The 21176-nt window shown below is 48.1% G+C and overlaps 1 protein-coding gene across 6 annotated transcripts; it reads right to left on the bottom strand.

The window, feature by feature from the left end:
* Positions 1–1654: 1654 nt before the first annotated feature.
* Positions 1655–19316, bottom strand: LOC308470815 (uncharacterized protein). 6 transcript variants are annotated; one of them, XM_080994281.1, is made up of 19 exons: positions 18677–19314; positions 18316–18420; positions 17718–17896; positions 16309–16514; positions 15807–15944; positions 14205–14388; positions 12457–12550; positions 11592–11690; positions 11295–11385; positions 8770–8976; positions 8307–8415; positions 7932–8028; positions 6689–6783; positions 6318–6442; positions 5926–6109; positions 5589–5701; positions 5398–5491; positions 3979–4053; positions 1655–3070 (listed from the first exon to the last, which is right to left on the bottom strand). In XM_080994281.1, the coding sequence occupies exons 1-19, from the start codon at positions 18729–18731 to the stop codon at positions 3023–3025; spliced, it is 2298 nt and encodes a 765-aa protein (XP_080850407.1). In that variant the 5' UTR covers positions 18732–19314; the 3' UTR covers positions 1655–3022. The 6 variants fall into 6 exon arrangements, 5 of the variants coding, with proteins under 5 accessions (XP_080850407.1, XP_080850408.1, XP_080850409.1 ...); XM_080994282.1 differs by having other exon boundaries at positions 19018–19313; XM_080994283.1 differs by lacking the exon at positions 3979–4053 and having other exon boundaries at positions 18677–19315.
* Between the last annotated feature and the right edge of the window lie 1860 nt (positions 19317–21176).

The following is a 21176-nucleotide window of genomic DNA, read 5'->3' as shown; positions in this document are numbered from 1 at the left end:
CCATTGTAGGAGTATTCTAACCGACAGGGAGTCTGAAATCCCATTGCTTAATGGGATGCAATGGCTACTTGGCATTGTTCTTTAAGAAAAAGTTTCAAGACAGACCTGGTGCCAGCTGATTTTCTGGATCTACTTCAGTCACCCTGATGGATGACTTATGCCAGGAGAAAGGAGGAGTGCTGCCTTGTTTATTCTTCTTGACCTCTCAGTCTGGACAGACTGTCTGGACTGAGAATTAGAGGCACAATTTTACAATGATTCCACTGCTACCTGGATAGCTTATGTCAGAATGTAGTGCTTGAGCATTTGTGCTACGGGTTTCAGTCTTGTTCCTTGTGCTTTTCAACATCTACATGAAACGACTGAGTGACGTCATCCAGAGATTTGCCACCAGGAGTCATCAATAAGCAGATAACCCTCAGCTCCACTTCTCTTTGACAGGTGAGGCAGGAAGCCCAATTCATCTAATTCCATCTGCTTTGAGGAAGCACTGAACAAGTGCTTCTTCAGCACAGTCATGGCCTGGATGTGGGCCAAGAAACTGAGGCTCAATGCAGATAAGACCCGAGTCTCTCCTGGTGAGTGGCTTGTCTGCCAAGGGGAGTGGCATTCACCCCACTTTTGATGGGGTTGCATTCCCTCTGGAGGATCAGGTTTATGGTTTCAGGGTGCTTCTTGAACTGAATTTTGTCACCAGTGGCACAAGTTTCCTCTGTGGCACAGAGCACTTTTTTTTACCGGCTTAGGCTGGTTAAGCAGCCTTGGCAGATATAGAGTGGCCTCAGCGATGCATGCTTCCATAGCCTCCAGGCTAGGGCTAATCTAGATAGTACATTTGGACTTGTGTGGCTGATTTTTTAAAAGAAGGAAATAAGTGCAAAGGGCGGTGTTGTCTCAGGAAGGTGAGCTAACACCCTTTGCTCATACTATGATCCTGATCCGAATTCCCCCTTCCCCAGCACCAGCCACGCACATTGAGAGGAAAGCTCTCATCAGTGCCCATAAGAGATTTGCTTCCATTTTAAAAAAGCAGGGATGGATTTACAGGATGCTGACCAGTGATGGATGGTGAGGGCTGACGGTTAAAGCCCCTCTCGATGCTCCCTAGCTGCTCCACCCACTATGTGCCAGCAATGACACCCCAAGAGCCACACAAGGTCAAATATCTTTTATAAACTGGTACTGTCAGAAGGTTAGAGTACTGTGGGGCTGCCTCTGGTGAGAAACCTTTGCTCAGCGTATTTGAGAATGGGTGGCAGATGCTTAGTGAAGAAAAGCCATGCCCTGCAACAGGGCTGAGGACCTGTGTGTGGACCCAACCCTCATCAGCCCCAGCCAGAGATGATGGGAGCTGTAGTACAATAGCATTTGGAGGGTAACATGTTCCCCATCCCTGCTCTACTAACTCAAAGGATATTTACTACTAGAGAAGTTAAAAGAGGCTGGGGGGCAAGAAATACAGTAGTATTAAATTGACAGGACGAAGGGATCAGGCTACATAGCCAACAGTACAAGCTTTTGGAGTGGAGTACCCCGTCTGCACAGCAACAGGAGTCCCTAAAGTTTGCAAGTCACTTGATGGTCTCAGTTATCAGCTTCCAAACCCCAGAAGTTTGGATCCGTCGCAGCAACAAGAGAGTGTACAATTCATGAGTAGCGAAAACAGAAGAGTAAGTTTATTGTACAGCTGTAGCACTGTCCAGGTAGAGTCGCACGTAGAAGAACTGGGCAAGAAATACAGAATCCCCTTTTTCATGAATCTTTGAGGGGCAATACAAGGGAATTCAGCACTAACACAGTTAACAGAGATTGCATCCATTAGCAGTGTAGATGGATACTCTCATTGCAAGCACCATCCTGAGACTGGTGGTCAGCATTGCTTGACCAGTTGGTTACCATGGGCACGTGATGTTTCTTGGTTACTCTGCAATCAGCTCTGTTCTCAAAATAGTAAAAATGGAAAAATCCCTGATAAGGAAATAGCACCGAAAGCCACAACGTAGCTCTCAAAAGTGGCATGTGGTTCCCAAAACAAGTATATGCTGATATTAATACAACCGGACAGCAGATCTGATGTCAGGGGAAAAGCACTTGCTGCTTTGGCCTGTGTGCCTCTGAATGCCAGCTTGGCACACCCGGGCGCGCACAGGATGGCATTCTGGCATAATGGATTGTTTTTCTTCTTACACCACTGCCTAGCAACCAAGAGGGAACAAAAATAAGCTTCACAGAGAGAATTCGACTCCATTGTCCTAGAGCTTTTAGCTCTGGTTATCAGACTTTATATGCAGCCTAACTGGTGCGTTCAGTTCCTCATAACAAGCATCAATAGCAGCACCTGTGTCACTCACAGTGGGATGTGGCTGTAGCTCCATGGTAGGGCATCTTCTTTGCATGCAGAGGGTCCCAGGTTGAATCCCTTGCATCTCCACATATGGCTGGGAAAGACCCCAATATAAGACCCTGGAAAGCTGTTGTCTGTGTGCAGTGCTAGATGGGTAAATGGTCTGATACAGCATGAAGCAGATTTCTGTGTTCCCCAGTGGGCATGTTCTACATCAGGTTTCCTCGACCTCGGCCCTCCAGATGTTTTGAGACTACAATTCCCATCATCCCTGACCACTGGTCCTGCTAGCTAGGGATCTCTGGAATTGTAGGCCAAAAACATCTGGAGGGCTGAGTTTGAGGAAGCCTGTTCTACATGCTAGGCAAATGTTTGCAAATAGATACGTAACAAAATTAAGAGGAAAGCCACACAATTGAACAGACAGAAGCAGTGTGGGAGTTATAATTGCTCATCACCATTCTCATTGCCAGTAAGTAGGTGCCCCTAACACTTACATAATCACATTCCAGCAATAATCGCAATAGTGGTGCATGTGCTATCTGGGAGACAAAATTAATTTTCTCAGATACAAAGTATGGCATGTACAGAACGGGGAATGTGGTGTTGCTGCAACTGAAGCACATCCTGGAGGGAAGTTGTCTGGGCTCTGCCTAGCCCAGGGGTCAGCAAATTTTTTCAGCCATGGGCCGGTCCACCGTCCCTCAGACCATGTGGTGGGCCGGACTATATTTTGAAGAAAAAAATGAACGAATTCCTATGCCCCACAAGTAACCCAGAGATGCATTTTTTAAAAAAGGATACATTCTACTCATGCAAAAACACGCTGATTCCCGGACCGTCCGTGGGCCGGATTTAGTAGGCGATTGGGCCGCATCCGGCCCCCAGGCCTTAGGTTGCCTACCCCTGGCCTAGCCAGTGGCTAACAGCTGCGTGTTTACTGCACTAACAACTTTGATCATGTGTCCGGAAAAGAATTTCAATCAATATGCATCAGCATTCACTGCTGTTTTTAATTTTTAACCTTTCCTGGCTAGGCTGCATTATTTCTTAGAATATGAGTGCAAATTGCTTATACAGAGATGACTCATTGACATGAAAGCTTCCTGCCACGTTTCAGGCTGGCTGGGGGCACCTAATCACTGGCTGTGCCTGGCCTTTTGAAGTTCTTGCATTCTGCCTTGAATGTGTAAGCTCAAATCTAATTTAAGTACAGCAGGACATGGGCACGGGCAGAAGACAGCACCAAAGAAAAGATCACAGTTAATTATCCACATTAGCTTGTATGTTCTTGGTCGGCACAAGTTATTTTCATTGCAAATGTCATTTCACAGAATATGCTTGCAGGGACTGTGACGGCAGTAAAAGGGGAGGAAAGAGAGACACAGAAGCAAGGACTATGGGGAGGGGACAGGAAGCAGCAGAGCACAAGAAGCCTCACCCTTGACCACTGGAAGCCCCACCTAGCTGTTTCACTAGCGTCTGAGCATGCTGAACACATGTCTGATGTCTTTTGAAGCTTTCCTGCACAACCACAAAGGGTGGAAATGTGCTCTTTGTTAAAATGGAAGCTGAGAGTCTCAGAGTCTAGGTCCTGGGTAGCACCCAGCAGGAGATTGAAGTCACCACCTGACCTGGGCCTTGAGCTGCTCCCCCGGGCGATAGGCCTTCCACATGCACACTGTGCCATCTAGAGAGACCGACACATACTGCAGGGAAGCAGAGAGAAGAACATGTCAGGGTGCAACAGCGTCAGCACCCTCTATGGGGCTGGATTCAGTGTCTCCATGCAGTGCATCGGTCACCGATAGTCCTCACTCATGTGGGTCTTCAGACTGCATTGGTCTCCCATCCAACTGCATAGCAGAGTAGAGTGGGCGGCACCAGCCTGGGATCCACTATCAGTGCAAGCCAAGCTAGGATATCAGAACAGGATTTCCTCCTGCCACATTGCACCTTCCTGATACACATGTGGGTGTGTGGGTGTACTTCTCCACAACTGACAGATTTGCATTAAAGCAATCAGTAAGGAAGCTGCTTTTTTTAAAAGAGTACGCTAAAAAAAAAGTTAGTTGGCCAAAGACCCAAGTGACATTTGGTCAGACACCCGGCATGATTCAAGGAACCACGCTATAAGCCACATATGTATTCTGCTTCTGGCATGGCTGGCTGTTCACAAATCAAGTCTGTGCCCCAGAATCCTCAGCAATATCCTCAGGACTCTGAGAGGCACACTCATGGCTTAAGCGGTGAGCCAACTCACTGTGTGCACATCTGACTTCCCATGTTCAGCTTAAGAACTTAAGAACAGGGCCTGCTGGACCAGACCAAAGGCCCATCTCATCCAGCATTCTGTTCTCACAGCTGTCAAGCAGGTGCCCGTGGGAAATCCACGAGCAGGATCTGAGTGCTTCCCATGTGAACAGAGAATACACTACAGAATCTTGTAGCAACTTCTGAGGCATTTTCTTAGCTTGTAGATGCCGCCTATGCCTGCTCCACAAAGGATGGCTATTGCTGGCCTAGATACAAACTAGAGGAGGGCAGCCATATTTGCTCCCTCAGTAGGATTCAGCTTATTGTCAGCCACTGTTAGTGAAGCCAGACAGAAACAGAAAACAGGTAATTGTTTCTTCAGTCCACCCCTTGGCTGTGCTATGATAGGTAAATGTCTTGTAAACTGCTTTGAATTCTAAAATAAAAAAGGATACAATTCCCCCTCTCCATTAAGTACTAGTTTGTTTGTAGGAGGACTGGAAGTGCAATATAATACCCTATTTAAACAACAAGAATACAGCATGGGGACAATCTTTTGGTAGTGCTGCCCAGCTCAAAAGTGGGCCTGACCTCACTAAATGTCATCAACATGCAGCTGGCTCTCTGAACAGGATGCTGATAGATACAGATTAGGCACATGGCTCCAATATGCACCATCACAGTATATGCATTGCTTTGTGCTGGTCCATTCATGACTTGGACCTAAGAGTGAGGAAACTCCCAGCCCCCAGCTTTCTTGACCTTTTCCCCTGGTGGGTGGTCCCTGTCTCTCCTACCTGCTCCATTTCTGGGACATGGATGAGTCCCTTGACGGAATCTTGGTGCCCTGTGTAACTTTGTACCTGCACTCCAGAATTTGGATCATAAACCCTGCAGTGAGAAAAAGGCAGAGCCATCAGTCTGTTCAAAGATGTGCTGCCTCTCATCCCTTTCCTTTCCACCACCAGCCTCCTTATGCAGGAGCTACCTGATGGTATCATGGACCCCTGCAAGAATGCAGCCATTGACCTGGTCGATGCAGAGGCAAGTGATCCCTCTGGAGGCTCTCAGGTTCTGCACACAGCATCCACCATCTTCGCTCTGTGTGAACCGTAAAAAGAAAAATCCTATTTATCCCTGCTGCTGGAGGAAGACTCTCTGGTCGTTCCCCGGAAAATGTTTCTGCCTGATCTGTATAATTCCCCCAAAAACTTATTGGTCCAGAAATTCAACCAAGTTCTTCAGCAACTAGCCCAAAGTTTTCCTACCTCCCTGCTAGTGAATATACCCAACATATGAAAGTCACCACCTGATTAAGGGCTTACCCAGAGCCGAATGGAGCCATCTTCAGCACCGCTAACCCACTTGTCCTCTAGTGGGTGCCAGACCAAGGCTACGACAGCGGCTTTGTGCCCACAGAGCTCAGCCAGGAGCACCAGATCAGCACAGTGAGGATTGAAAGCGCAGATAAAAACTCTGCCAGTGCTAGAAGAGAAAGCAAATTCCCTCCTGCCCGGGCCAGGAGGGTGTGGGCTGTGGAAGCGGGGATGGCAAAAGACATGGCAAAATCGATTTAGCGGCCCTGAACCCAAAGATTAGGTTCCACCCCCACTTTTCAGCAATACATCTCTCCTCCTTGGGAGGCCTCAAAGTGCTGTTTGAGAACATTCTGTGGCTTCCCCACCTTTCAAATAAGCAGGCAGACAGAATCACCCACCTCTTTGGGGAGTAGGCCATATCCAGGATGGGCCCATTGTCCTCAGGTAGACTGGAAAAGGCATTTTGCAAAGAGTGGTTGTGCAGGTCCCAAAGACACAGCTTTCCATCCCATCCTCCACTGAGCTACAATGAAATACAGCAAGGTGAAGTCTTGCTTTGCAATGCTGCCCCTCCCCTCCCCCTCCTTGCAGTGTGTGTTCTCTCTCTCTCTGGCACTGGCACTCACCCACATCCCCTCTCCTCCCTATATGTGCCACGCAGGGTCTTCCTACAGCATCTCACTCTCTTCCACTCTCTCCCTGCTGCCCATCAACAGAGACTGGGCTGTCTCATACAATGCCATCCAAGTCCATTCTACGGTTCACTCACCAGGTAGGGGAAGTACAGTCCAGCATCGCCGGCTGCCACGGCAAGTGCCGTCACCATGCCTGTGTGCCCGCACAGCACCGTTCTGCAGGTGAAACCTATTTAAGGCAGTACTGGCATGAGAGAGGCAGTAGCAGGATGGAGAAGAGGAAAAAACAGGGACCGGAATCTCTTACACACTCAGAAGGTGGCTTCCCAAAAAACGAGCCTGCGGTGCTTTTTATCCGCAGCTAGACCCTACTCCAAGGGGAAGAAAGGAGGGGAGGCACCAGTACCAAATGAAAACAAAAGGGCGGGGAGATGAAATAAACTAGAGAAACATTCAGTGCCCCAGCATGGTTTGAAGGGAGAATTCATCAGGGACACTTAGGTGTACAACAAGTGGACTCTGCCACTTTTTCGTTTGCCCTGTGTCCAGAAAGCACAGGTCTCAGTGGTTTTCCACTTGTTCAGTGAATTCTAGGCATGAGTCCAAATGATTTTGCCTGTCCCTTGTTGCTTTCCCCTGGAAAACCCCTGGAAAATTGGAACAAATGACAACCCACAAAAAACCTGATTGCCGTTTGTTCTGATTCAGCGCTAAACCATGGGTTTTCTGGGGGAGAGTGGGGAGTGGCAGAGCAAGTGGAAGTGAGGATGACCCCAGTGTCCTATACGGTGCTCTGGTTCATTTGGCCACGGACCATGGTATAGGCCTGCCAGGACAGCTGCCTTGTATGGTGACTCCAGGTGGTAGCTTCTCAGTGTATGACTCCACCCACTCAGGCTGACTATTGGAGCCTCCTAGACAGCAAAGAGTGTAAAGGGGCTTCCTGGTCCAGTTGAGGCTTGCTTGAGCAACAAAGTCTTCCTGAGCTCTGGTAGGTTCCTGCAGCCTTGGCTGGTCTTTGGCCCTGACTTGCTTGCCACTCCTGATCTTCCTTCTAGACTCTGACTCACAAGTTTTCATTTGGTTCTGGCTTACTCTTCAGTCCTAACTACTGGCTTGTCTCAGACTACCCTTGATCCAGCCATGCCACACGATGTTTTCCATCTAAGCTTGCAATCCTCACCCCACTTACTTGGGAATAAGCCCCACTGAATTTAATAGAACTTACTAGGCATGGTTAGGATTGGGCTGTGAAGTGTACTTGTGGAAGGATACATTCAAAGTGCATTGAGCCATTCAATGTTTACTTTTGTGCACCTTTGAAGCATCATCTCTTTTTCTTTCCCCTCTGAGTTTACTCCAAACCACTTTCTTCACCTGCTACACAACTGCTTGAAGTGCCCTGGGTCTTCTCATCTTGAACACAGCTTGATGCCAATGTTTCAGAATTTTGATCCAACACAGGTGGGCATTGCTACAGCATGGGATGAAAATAGCAAACCATTAAGGGAGCCTTTCTCTAGGAGAAATGTCACCCACTTCTCTTTTGTTTGTAATCCAAGGGAATTTTCTGAGCCAAAACCTGTGCTCCCATGCGGCTCCTAGTTGGCTTGCTTAAATAAATGTGGCTGGCTGGTTTATCTTTCTTATCTTGGAGGACAGGGGCCATTCACTTCCTGTGGCTTACCTGCAAGCACATGTCTTCTGTCTTCCATCCAAGAAGCAGAGGCTAGGACAGCGGTTTGCACTCACCTGGGCAGAAGGTTCAACTTCTGGGATGAAGCTCTCAAACTCCCAGAGATAAATGTTCCCGTCAGCTGCCGACACCACCAGGATATTCAACTCTTCAGCAAAGAGAGCCCTGGCAAAGGCCCAGGGCTTCGTTAGCAAGGCAGCAACTACCTTTCACCTGTCATTTCACAGCCAACATTACAGAAGCCAACTCTCCCCCCAAAATTAAATCATGCCCTGTTCTGGCCAGCTTGGTGACCATCATCCCTGACCATTAGTTATACTAGCAAGGGATGATGGGAGCATGACTCCAACAATATCTGGAGCATCACAGGTTGTCCAGCCCTGCTGCAAAGCAAATGGTGAAGGTCTGCCTGATCCCCAAGGAAGAAAGGGAAGTCCCTCGGTCTCTTCAAGACAAATCATGCTGTTGCCTCTCTGCTACAGTAGCACACACTCTTGGGCAGAGCACAATGACAGTTACCTAGTGAAGCCTATGCTTCCTTTTCGCATGTCTTTCGCTGCACTTCGGAACCTGGTGTAGCCACTCTGGTGCCCAACGGAGGCCTTTCCTGGCTTTCGAGGGGAATCTGGACGAAGTTGTGGCTTCTCCTTGCCATCCTCCTCCCTCTGCTGTGCCAAGGGGCCTCTTCTTTCCAGTTGGGCTTCACTTAGGTGGAAGGACTCCCTGCTGAAAGAAACAGAGACACACAGGATGTGGGGGGGGGGAGTGTAGACCTGTGGCTGTGGACAGGGTTGTGGCTGAGGATGGGTGAGAAGGCTGGGAGCTCACAACGGCATGAGGGGCTGCATGACTGGAGCAGGTGGAGAATGGGCAACTGCGGAGGGCCCACTAGGGGGCGCATTGGAAGATGGCCGACAATACCATCTCTCCGACCCACACGGGGTAATTAAGAGGCTGTTATGGGAGTAGGCAGCCTCCCTCGTTGCCCCAAGGAAATGGGGAACACTGCCCTTGCCTGCTGTGCCCATAAATCACCCCCTAATTCGAAAGAAGGGGGTGAGGGCCCTAGGCAGAATGCCCCCGTGTGGACATCGGCTCTCCTGGACGCTGTCTCTGATTGCGCACTAGTTGCAGCAACTTGGAATAATTAATTCCAACAAAAGAAGCAAATGCACATATTTCAAGTGAAGAAGGGGAGTGAAGTCTGCTAATTTAAGTGACCTCTGCAAAAGAAGACGACGGGCTGGAGAAACAGGAATATTTTACGATGAAGATACACCAAAGGCGGGGTATGTTGACAATGGGGCTGAATGGGGGGGAGACCTTTTTTACTTTCCTTCTATGTGATTTACAAGAACCCCTCCTCATTAGAACCGTCGGTTGAACTGACCCAAGCCGGATGATTAAGGTCTGTGTGGAGATAAACTTTAACCAAAAGTATGCTTTATGGAGACTGAGAAGCAATAAGAGCTTTTGGGAATGGCGCAGCAATTAATTCGGAGTTGCCATCTTGCCAAAGGATTTATAGCCGGGAGGAAGAATGGATTTGTTCCTCAGACTGCATTCTTAGTGAATCTCCTCAGAGGTTTTGAGAAAGGAGGCAGGTTGGTGAAGATTAATGACGCTAAGACTGTTTTGATGTATGGAAGTGATATTATATGGAAAACTTCTGGATATGGCTACTGGATAAAAAAAATAATATCCACGCAGGATTACAAACTGTTCTAACCAGCTTGCGGAGACTATCAGAGGTCACAAAGAGAAAGGAAAAATATATGAAAATAACAACAAGAGATGTGGAAAAATAATAAGAAAGGACTGGATAGTACTGTGAACATCATAAGGTTAGATTTGTGGACATTAAAACAGCAGTAAGAAGCAAGAAGTTGATTGGATCCCTTCGGAACTTGAAATATGGGTACCCCCAACAAAAATTAAAAATTCGGCTGTGTAATTTGGAATTTATGTAATTTGGTTTGATTTGATGTGATTGGTCGGTTAATAAAAAATTATTCTTAAAAAAAAAAAGAGAATGGGCAACTGCAGGGCAGGGAGCACGAGGGACTAGGATGGGCCAGTGTCTGCTTGTCTGCAAGCATCTCGTCTTTGAACAGCACTACTAACCATGACGGAGGGACGCGGGTGGCGCTGTGGGTAAAACCTCAGTGCCTAGGACTTGCCGATCGTATGGTCGGCGGTTCGAATCCCCGCGGCAGGGTGAGCTCCCGTCGTTCGGTCCCAGCTCCTGCCCACCTAGCAGTTCGAAAGCACCCCCAAGTGCAAGTAGATAAATAGGGACCGCTTTATAGTGGGAAGGTAAATGGCATGTCCGTGTGCTGCGCTGGTGCTGGCTCGCCAGAGCAGCTTCGTCACGCTGGCCACGTGACCCGGAAGTGTCTCCGGACAGCGCTGGCCCCCGGCCTCTTAAGTGAGATGGGCGCACAACCCTAGAGTCGGACACGACTGGCCCGTACGGGCAGGGGTACCTTTACCTTTACCTTTACTAACCATGACATGGTTAGATCCAGATGCTGGAGAAGAACAACTTTTTGAAACTCCACCACAGAGATGGGAAATTTGTGACCCTCCTGATGTTGCTGGACTCTTAAGTCCCATCAGTCCCAGCCAGGGTGGCTGATTGACAGGGATGATAGGAGTTGTAGTCCAACACCCCACTGACCTAGTGAGAGATGGCAAGGGAGACTCCTCCCAGATCATAGCATTCCTCCAACCACGTCTCTTCCAGGGGCTTGTGTTCTAGGCCAATGGCAGCTAATGACCAAGGGTAACACATTTAGTAGTTAAGCTCCTCTATTATTCTGGAAACCAGTAGATAGCTTCTATCTGGACACCAAATAGCACAGACCTGCTACACTACAGAGTCTCTTCTGGCAGAGGCTGTGCTTCTTCTCCTTACCAACAGAAATCTGCAGCTCTTAGGCCAGCCTCTGCTGACTGCTGTACCTTGCAATAGGGGCTTCCCCAACCCACGTCACACACCAGGGACTGGCATCTCTTCTTGGTCTGTGGGGATGAAACCTTACCTGTAGATGAAGGGAGAGATGTAGCTCTTCTCCCACTTCTGTAGCATCCCACTGCTGTCCCCACTGAAGAGCAAAACGGGCTCCTTTTTGGCTGGTGGAGATACATTAAGAAGTTCAAGCAGGGGCAGTAGGGGCTTCGGAAAACCAGACAAAAGTTTTATTGCTGGACACATAAAACTCAACCCCGGCCCTTGTCCCAGCCAAATAAGGCTCTTCTAGCTTTGAACCTTACCTGACGGAGCTTGTGCATCTGGGGCTGGAGCTGTTGCAGAGTTAGAGATATATATGGCTGCTTACCATAAGCTAGGCACTCCAGGGGGTGTTTGCAAGGCAGCACTGTCAGGCATCCCAACTCGCTGTAGCGCCAGATGAGTATTTGCTGCGGCTTTGCTGTGCCTGGAAGAAGGAAAAGTTCTGTGTTTCTTACAATTACTTGGGTTATTCTAAAAAGCTCTTGCCATCCACTGAGCCTCATAATATCTCTGAAGAAGCTGAGTGGGAAATCGCCTTGTGTTAAATTAGAAAAGCATGCATAGATCTCACAGCACCTGTTTGCATGAAACCGGAATCTCTGGATATAAATCTGGGACCTGTGGTGGGAACCTAAGGAACATAAGAAGAGTCTGCTGGATCAGGCAAAAAACTTGTTCCCACAACAATTAACCAGATGCCCATGGGAACATTTAGTCTCTCCCAAGTGCTATACTCATGCTGGGTCTGAATGCAATAAGCACACGGGCCTAGCAAAGTCACCGCCTGCTTCTGTGATGAAAGCCCTTTCTTTTGTACTAATTAATCAATTTTTACTACTTTTATATCATGACTTTCCTCCAAGGAGTTCAGGGCAAAAGACATAGTTTACTCACCCCATGTTTTCCTCACAACAATCCAGTGGCATAAGCTAAACTGGGAGAGGGTGATTGGCCAAGGAGGCCCAGCAAGCTTTGTGGCTGAGTGGTGGAATGAACCTGGCTATCTCCAATGCCAATTCAACACTTTCACCACTGGGTGCCATACTGTTCTAGTATCTTCCACTATAGCTATTTTCTCCTAACTGCATGAAAGGACATGGCCTACAGATAAGAAGAGGTGCTGAATCTAACATTGGCGGCTGAGAGACCAGATGAGGCCTTGTATTGCGGATGTTGTGGGGAGAACTCACCTATCACATGCCTCGAGTCTGGCAGGCTGAGAAGCTGCTGAAGAACAGGCCCATCTTTCTGTCGGCCTTGGAATGTGGATATGAACTGTGAAACCTGAAAGCAGATCAGCACAAAGAATTCAGAACAGGCTGACCATTTAATACCTGTTTCTCCTTATTCTTCCTATAAACGTGGAATGGTACACAAGAGCCATCTTTACTTAGGGGTCAAAGACCTATCAAAAAGAGCTGTGCTGGGGGCACTTGTTCAGTGGATTTTTGAGCTTTGTTGAGCACATGACAGAACTTGGGGGGGAACTGTGAAATGCAGTTGGATCTGGTACTGAAAGCTACAAAGAAATGTAATCTTTGAATATATTTTTGGGGGAGTTTGCAGATCCAGGAATACAGTGTTAGAGGCGCTAATGGCTTTTGAAGCATCCACCCAATGGAAATAGCAATTGAAAAACATGTTCAGGAAGAGGCCTTGAGAATGGGAGGCTACAACAGCTAAGGAAATGAGAAGAGACAGGATTTAATCTTCAGTATATCTGCCATCTGACATTTGGAAGAGGATCAGAGTAATTTTTCAATATAAAACGTCTGTGTATGGTTTTTATGTCATCTGTATCGTGTCATTAATCAGGCAAAATGGGTCTGATCTGTCAAGGTAAGGAAGCTTGTTAAAAGAAACGTGCTCCATCAAAGAGTGTTCTTTTTGACATGGGTAATTTTTCATATGATAAAAACTAATCAATATGAGGAGCTGAGGCCAACTAAGGACAGGCAATTCTACAAGGAAAAATCATCCCATAGAACAGCTCCCATAGGAACAGGGGATGTTACATACGTTGTTCCAGGTCAGTCTATTTATCTATCCAGCCCAGTATTTAATACTCTGAGTGGCAGCAGCTCCTTCGGGTCTCAGGAATTGATTGCTCCCATTACTTAGGTCATTTTAAGTGGAGATGCCAGGGACTGAACCAGGGGCCTTTTTTTGACATGCAAAGCTTACTTTTGTACCCTCCCCTCACAAGGCGCTGGTCCCCAGGCATCTTTTGCTGGTAACCACCAATAAGTTAAATCATGCCATGCATGGAGCACTAGGCTGCATGGCAGGCTTTAAATTGACTTCCAAGTCTGGAAATCTGTCCCAGACAAAATAGCACATTAGCACATTCTGCAGAACCAAGTGATAAAGCTTTTGTGAGCTGCCCTGCTTCAGGCTGCTGTGGGTTGAGGATGGCACACTTGAATATGCCCCATGCAACTTTCATTCCTGCAGTCTGAAGTAGCAGCCCATGAAAAGACACCCTACAAAATCCTGCTTCATGTGTAACATGGGTGAGCAACAGGATCCTGGGCTTATCGGTCCCCATTTGCACAGCATGGCCAAACCCTTGGCAGCAATTGTTTTCTGCTAGGACTGTGGCCTTGCTGGAAGAAAACAAAAAACTGGACAATGCTAGCTTATATAGTCTTAATGCACACGCCTAATATACTAAGACTGTGGGCAAATGTGGGAGTTGATTGGCACAGCCTGGCAGCATATGTGGAGAGAGTCAGCTGGCTTATCCTCTTGGCCACAATTCACAAAGACAGAAAGGGAAAGAAAACACACGGGGGGGGGGGGCTTTTGCCCTCCCTCCCTATGCTAGTTGAGGCGGACACAATGCTAATCCATCACCAGTAGAGGGCTCCTTATAATAACAAGTTCATTGATCTTTAGGCGGAGGTGTACATGGAAATGCCACACTTAAGTCGCTCACTATTTCCCCAGACTGAGGCTCATAGAGGGTGGGCTGGGTTGTGCCGCTGGTGATCCAGACGATGCCAACAGATGCCACGAAGCAGAGTCCAGTAATGTTCCCGGTGAAGGGGCCAAGGCGCTGGATGAGCTTCCCATCCTGGGACCAGATGCCAACTGTCTGGTCAAAAGAACCTGAGAGCACCCTGCAGAGGAGATCACAGACCAGAGGGAGGGTCAGGGAAGCAGGACTTTGGCAGTGCAGTGGAGGAGCAGGGCAGCGCTTACATTTCCCAAGCAAAGACTTCACACCCTCTATATAAACCCAAGGCTCCCTTTCAAGTGAATCATTGAAAGCAGGAGAAAATATAACATTTCTTTTTTCTTTAAGCAAAGTGTTCTTATTTTACACTTCCCCAAGCGGAACACACTCAAAGCCTCTCCCTCCTGGCCAGAGGTTTGAGTAACATCCTGCGGCTTCCAGTTCCTCTTTGTGGTAAACGTCATCCTTCCAGAGCCCTCTGGCTCTAGATCTGCTACTTAGAGCCCCAGCCTCTGCAACAGAAATCCATTCAGAGAAGGAGGCATCTCCTCCTGCTTCTCCTTTCCCCACCACCGTGCTAACTTCTCAGGAAAGGAAGGAAGCTGCAAAGGGAGGGGGAGGGAAAGGAGCAGGGAGCAAAACCCAAATAGTATTTTTTTTTATTTAAAAAATGGAGAAGAAATATAACCTAGGAAACGTGAATCAGAGGGGGCGTAGGCAGGAATTAAGGACTGTAAGGGAAGAGAATTTACATTATAAAAGGTGGTAGGTGTGCATTCAGCGCACAGTGATTCTCACTTTCTATATGCGAGAGCGAATTTAGCTCATCCTTGTCCTTCAATTGAATGCTTCCATCCACACTACAGCAGATCTCTTTGGGCAGCAGGATTTGCCCTTTTTAAGTGACTAAAGAGGGAATCCTGCTTTGTCTCGTTTCCCTGTCCTTATGCCAGAATGAGGAACTTTTTTCAGCTCGAGTGAGAGGCCACATTCTCTTCCTGGGGCCTCATGCCAGCAGTGGGCAGAGTCAGAGGCAAAAATGGGCAGAGTCACTGGTATGACTCCTACCTTTCCTACAGTAAAAGCCAGAGGTTTCTACACATGCCCACATCCAGGCGAACAAGAGACATTATCGCAGCTCAACAGCATATTCTTGCCATGCAAAAGCACTTGAGGGGGATGCAGAGCAGGATCAGTCAAGGGCACAGCTTGTGGATGGAGGTGGGTGGCCTGGGACAAGTCCCAGGAGTCATTCAAAGAGGCCTGGAGGTCTACCCCTGGCCCCGGTTCTGAGGCTTCCCACCCCTGTTCTACATAAGAATGTGGCACCAGGAAGGTGCCATGCAAGTACATAAGACTATCCTTCAGCACAAAAGTCTCCCCTCAGTCCACTGCTGCTAGTACCTAATTGGCTACTCTTGCCTACTGCTTTCCTGTTTGGGGGGAAGGAGAGTCAATTAGATGCTGACCGGTCATGGGTCACGTAGCAGGAGAGCTCCTCTTGACAAATGCCTTCACACACACAACCCATTATCCAGATCCCACGGCCTAGGTGGTCTGCCCTTTGCACTGAGCTTGTACCTCGTGGTTTCTTGCTGCCGCACCAGCAGCAGGTGAGTGATGGCTGCATGATGGGCACGTGGGATGCAGTGCTTGGTTGTCAGGCCCTTCCTGCCTGGAGTCTGATAGGTGTCAAAGATCAGCAGCTTCTTGTCATACCTGGGAAGGGAAGGGACTGTTGGATCTACTGAAGCTGGACTCTGAGTCTGGTGTGGCTTAAACCTCCCCGTGGTGGGAGAGAGGGAACTTTGGTTTCAAAGCAGAGCTGCAGATTCCCTCCTTGGGAAAATGTGTATGACTCACTGCTTTGTCCTTCACAGTCATCCAGAAACCACATTATTACTGTCCCCGTGCTGGAGACCATCTCACTCCTTTCCAGCAGGGCCTGTTTGATAAGGTTCTGCAGGACACGATTAGCATATGATAGAAGCATTTCACAAAGCTGTAAGTATCACAGAGGGTCTGTACTTTGAACCCATCTGCAGACGGAGCGCATTCTTCACTCCCGCAACTCCCAACTTACCCTGCTGTGTATATCTGGTTGTCCAGGCAGGCGATGCAGGACACGATGTCTGTGTGTGTGTGCTCGGAAAAGCCCTGGGCCATGTGGACCACGTGGCCAGATTCTCTCCTTTCATCCAAAGGGAAAGCCATCAGGCGTCCCTTGCTGCCACAAAGCAGGAGATGCCGAGCCAGGCTGATGGACAAGGTGAAGATAGGGTAGCCTAGCTGGAGGGGGGGGAAGCGGGGACTGGCTTGAGTGCAGGAAGACTGTGCACAAAGTAATAGGCTCTAGGGACTCAGGAAGGCAATACTGCCTAGTTCTCACCCTGCAAGACTCACTGGTCTTATATAGATTTCATTGGAGTTAGACCAGCAGGGCACTCAAGGCCCAGAAGACAGCAAAATCTAATCCTGTTTTCAGTGCTTTTTTAAAAGAAATAAAAGGTGCCAGTACTCACCATGAAGTTGCTGCATTAAGTGCCACACTTTTAACATTTGGTGTTGGGGGGGAGGTGTTGGCACCAAAAACCCTTCAGAGCCCCCTAGAAGAAAGCACTGCCTGTTTTGCAGAATGAACATTACACTTCAAGGGCTCAAATATTTTATTTATTCATTACATTTCTATACGGCCCTTCATCTGAAGATTGCAGGGTGCTTTACAAAATAAAAACACAAAAATGTACAGCATACTAACAAAAACAATACCCCTCCCCCAGCTGAAAAGGTCATAGATTGTTTAGTTAGCCAAACAATATTTAGGAAGCTGCCTTCTACCCCAGGGACAGGGAACCTGCAGATCTCCATTTGTTGTTGGACTACAACTCCCATCATCCCTGAGGCTTGGCTGGGGCTGATGGGAGTTCTGGAAGGCCACAGCTTAGGCACTCCAGGTCTGCACCCCCCTGGCAGCAGCTTTCCAGGTTGTCAGACAGATGTTCTTTCCAGCGCTACCTGGAGAAGCCGGGAATTGAGCCTGGGGCTTCCTGTATGCAATGCATGTGCTCTCCTCCTGAGTTGCAGCCCTTCGTGGGAATACTGGTTGGGGCAAGTTCCCCTTTATCCTCAGAAGCCTCAGTTAGTAGGTGCAGAAAGTGAGATCTCTACCTAAATTGCAGCTGTAGCATCCCAGGAATCCCCAGAATTCATTGAGCAGCAAGAGCTTAGCACACTCACTCTCTGACAGGGTTTCCCATACTTGGGGCTCCAGCTGTTTTTGGACTACAATTCCCATCATCCCTAGCTAGCAGGACCGGTGTTCGGGGGTGATGGGAATTGTAGTCCAAAAACAGCTGGAGACTCAAGTTTGGTAAACCCTGTTCTATGATATCTGGTCAATTCCATGCAATGACTTACAAACTTCAGAAAAGCAACTGTGTCATTACTCTTGGCCTGCCCTGACCCCAGGATGTAATACGGTGTGGTTCTTACCAGGATGCGGTCAAGCACAGTGCCGCCTACAGCCCACACGAGCACAGAACCATCATTGGAAGAAGAGAAGAGGAGTCGTGCCTGCACCCAGGACTGGAAGTGGGTGACTCGGCCAGCATGCTCCTTGGCGCAGAGGGACATGCGCCCATTCTCCACGTCCCACCATTTGATCACTCCATCTATCAGGGCAAGAAGGGTGACAATACAGCTTGTTTAGCTAGGGGCTCGTTTCGGAAGGAACGTCTCCAGCTCATTTGGAGAGCGACGCCTTAAGGAAAAACCTGACGGGTTTTGAATGAGGGCACTGTGCTAGCATGGCATTCCCTGATGAGAACTCAAGCATAAATTCAGAGGTCATATGAGGACATGAGCTGAAAGCATGTAGATGAGACAGAAAGCAGACTCTTGGTGCAGGTGATAGATATACTGTGTTTTGGGCTGTACTCTTGTCGTGGGGATGGAAATGGTGGCCTATTATCTGATGTAACTGTCCAAGATTTGGGCATGTTGTACAAAGCAGGCATGGAAGTTGGGTAGAATTTAATGCTGTAATGCTCACAAAGAACTGGAAAAATGTACCTCCCTAGCTAGGACTCACCTTCAAAGCCGGTGAGGCACTCCCGTCGGGCTGAATGGTAGCCAAGAGCTGTTATGGGACGGCGATGACGTTCTTTCACCTTCAGATGCTCTTGCATAGCCATGACTGAGATTAGGGCCAGAGAATGTGGGGAAACACAGGGTCACCCATCTGGCAGATTTCCAAGGTCTCTGGGGGAAGTCAGCTTGTTTGGTGAGGACCTCCCAATCGACAGAAATTGCGTAACCTGAAGTTGCTGCTAAGTAGCAGGCTGGAAGCAGCCTCAGTATAATGAGCCGGCTTGCTAATAGTTTCCCTAGGGAATCTTCTCTGGACCCATTAAAAAACAAGCAAACCCAAGACTTGCCCTATGAACTTTTACCTGCAGAAAGGGCACAATGAAGCTTTTCTTGAGTGGGTGAGAAAAGTTGTACCATCTCAACTTTTCTCCTCTAACCTGCTGATAAAGGGACCCTTGCCCTCCTAGGGGCTTCTTGTCATCCTATAAGAGCAAAGAGGGTCTGTTGAGTCCTGCACACGCATCCAACTCTTCCTCTGCTCGTTCGCTCTCTCCCCTCCCTTCCTGCGCCCATCTGATGAGGGAGAGGCGACGGTTCCCTCCACAGCTTCCCACCCTTTCCCAGGCTGCTTCCTTCGCAGTCTCTGGGGAAGAAAAGAACCAAGCGGCAACGCGGCACCCTCCGCCTCCTTCCCGAGACTTGCCCGAATACAGAGCGCGCGCACCAAGGCGCCCGGGGACGGTTCTTCGAAGGCTCCGGCTGTGGCGCCTGTGGAGAGAGAGAGATGAAGTCGGATTTCTCGTTTATACTTCCTGCTCCTGTCTCCATGGAAATGCAGAGAGGGCGGGAAGGAGCCAATGCCGGGGCTCCCGCCTCGCGGCGGCTTTTGGGCGTCGTGAGAGTCCAAAGCAGAGCCGCCGAGTCTCCCAGGCGCCAGGGTCGGCCTTCGCGCGCAGCCTCGGAGAACCGCGCGCGACGTGGGTACCGCCCTGAAAGGCTGCCCCTTCAAGGGCTCGGCCGGGTCACCTTTCCCTAACACCCGGCGAGGTTCAGGGAGGGCAGATGCCCCCCCCCAATCAAGTAAATAAATAAAAATACTTAACTAACTGAGCAATTGCGTCGCATATAGCTCGGTTCTGCCCCCCTAACAAAAGTCCTGCACCCCGCCTTAACATAAATCCTGGCTATGCCCATGACTTTTAATTTTCTTTCTTTAATTTTAATTTTAATTTTCTTTCTTTAATTTTCTTTCTTTAACGAGAGTAATATACTGCTTAATCGACAAAAACAAAAACCTCTAACAAAGCAGCGTTGTTATTTACTTCATTTATGAATGATATAAATGGACTTAATGCAGCACAGAGTATGGAGCTCGCTCTTCCTAGGAGGCAGTGATGGCCACCAACTTGGGTGGCTTTGAAAGAGGATTAGACAAATTCATGGGAGGAGGAGAAGGCTATTGGTGGCTACTGGTCATTATTAGCTATGTCCACAGTTGGAGGCAGCAATGATTCCCAATAACAGTTGCATCTCTCTCTCTCTCTCTCTCTCTCTCTAAGAAAGGTTCCCTTGGTCTTTTCTCCCTGTAAATGTGGACAATCAGCTTCATAGTCCTTAGAACACAGTCCCTTTTTGTCGCAATAGACTAAGCCCTCTCTGGAAATTGCATAGGCCTTGTATCACAGCACAACTGATAACATTGTGCATAACAGTAATTGCACAAATCTCCCATTATGAGGAAAGACCCCATCTGGTGTATTGTACCTTTGGAGGCAACAACCAGCATGAAGTTCACTGGGAATGTGGATATAATGTGGATATAATTTGAAGCGCCATGGAAGATACAGGTCAAATGAACAGTAAGAGAACGAAAGATTATGAAAATAAAATATGAAAAATTTGGCTGCTGCAGTACTAAAACTGAATGCAATTTGCAACCTAAACATTTGCTGGAATGTCAGGCATGAATATTAAGTACTTGCTGAAGTACTATATATAGATACAAAACATAGCCAAGTAGGAGAGAACCACCCACAATCATTGTCCAAAGCTTGAAAAATTCAGACAAGTAGCAGATCGATTCTTCCTGCCTCTTGCTCCAGTTGCATGACATGATCTAGAAAAGTGACAAGATGATTGCAGCACATATGACAGGAAGAGGGGGACGTGGGCTCAGAGCTTTAGCCTTCATGTCACAGAGTTCAACAAAGCTGGAATCGAAAGCACTCGTATGCATTAATACACTTTCCAGGTGGGCCAGAGTCTTTCTCAAGGAACAGAGGCACTGGTACCTTTCTGGCTGTAAGTGTGGAGGGTGAGCAACACTTTTCCTCTTTGGGACAACCTTCCAGGGCACAATGCAAATAAGTGGGGGGCAGGTGGAGCAATTAATACAATTTTTTCCTTTGTACACTTGGCTGGCTTCCATATACCCTCACACACTCCTCTCCAGGGGTGGAAAAACGTGTCAACTTTGGCTCTCCCAGTTTTTCATTTCCCCACTCCCACCAGCATCCAGATTCCTCTGCCGAGGAACCAAGAGAGGTGCAATTTTTGTACCCCCTCATCTGTGCTACAGGAGGGAGCCAACCCCCTGACCCCACCATCCACCAGCCTATCTCTGATGGCAACATTTTTGTTGTCTGTTGAGAACTACCTGTTATAAATTACCACCAGAAGCATATTTGCCATAAATAGAGTGTTTTCTTCATGACTGATGCAGCCCATATGGAACCTGGGAACTTTTACCTGACAGATAGATAGACGTCACAGGTAATAGTCTGTGCATAAATGATGGGTGCATGTGGTCAATTTTACTTTAGACTTTGAACATTTTTTAAAAACCCACTATTCACTGCAAGC

Source organism: Podarcis pityusensis (genome assembly GCF_964106645.2).
Source record: "Podarcis pityusensis genome assembly, chromosome: 2".
Lineage (NCBI taxonomy): Eukaryota > Metazoa > Chordata > Lepidosauria > Squamata > Lacertidae > Podarcis > Podarcis pityusensis.
The sequence above is the reverse complement of the archived record's forward strand: the minus strand, read 5'-3'. Positions and strand labels throughout refer to the sequence as shown.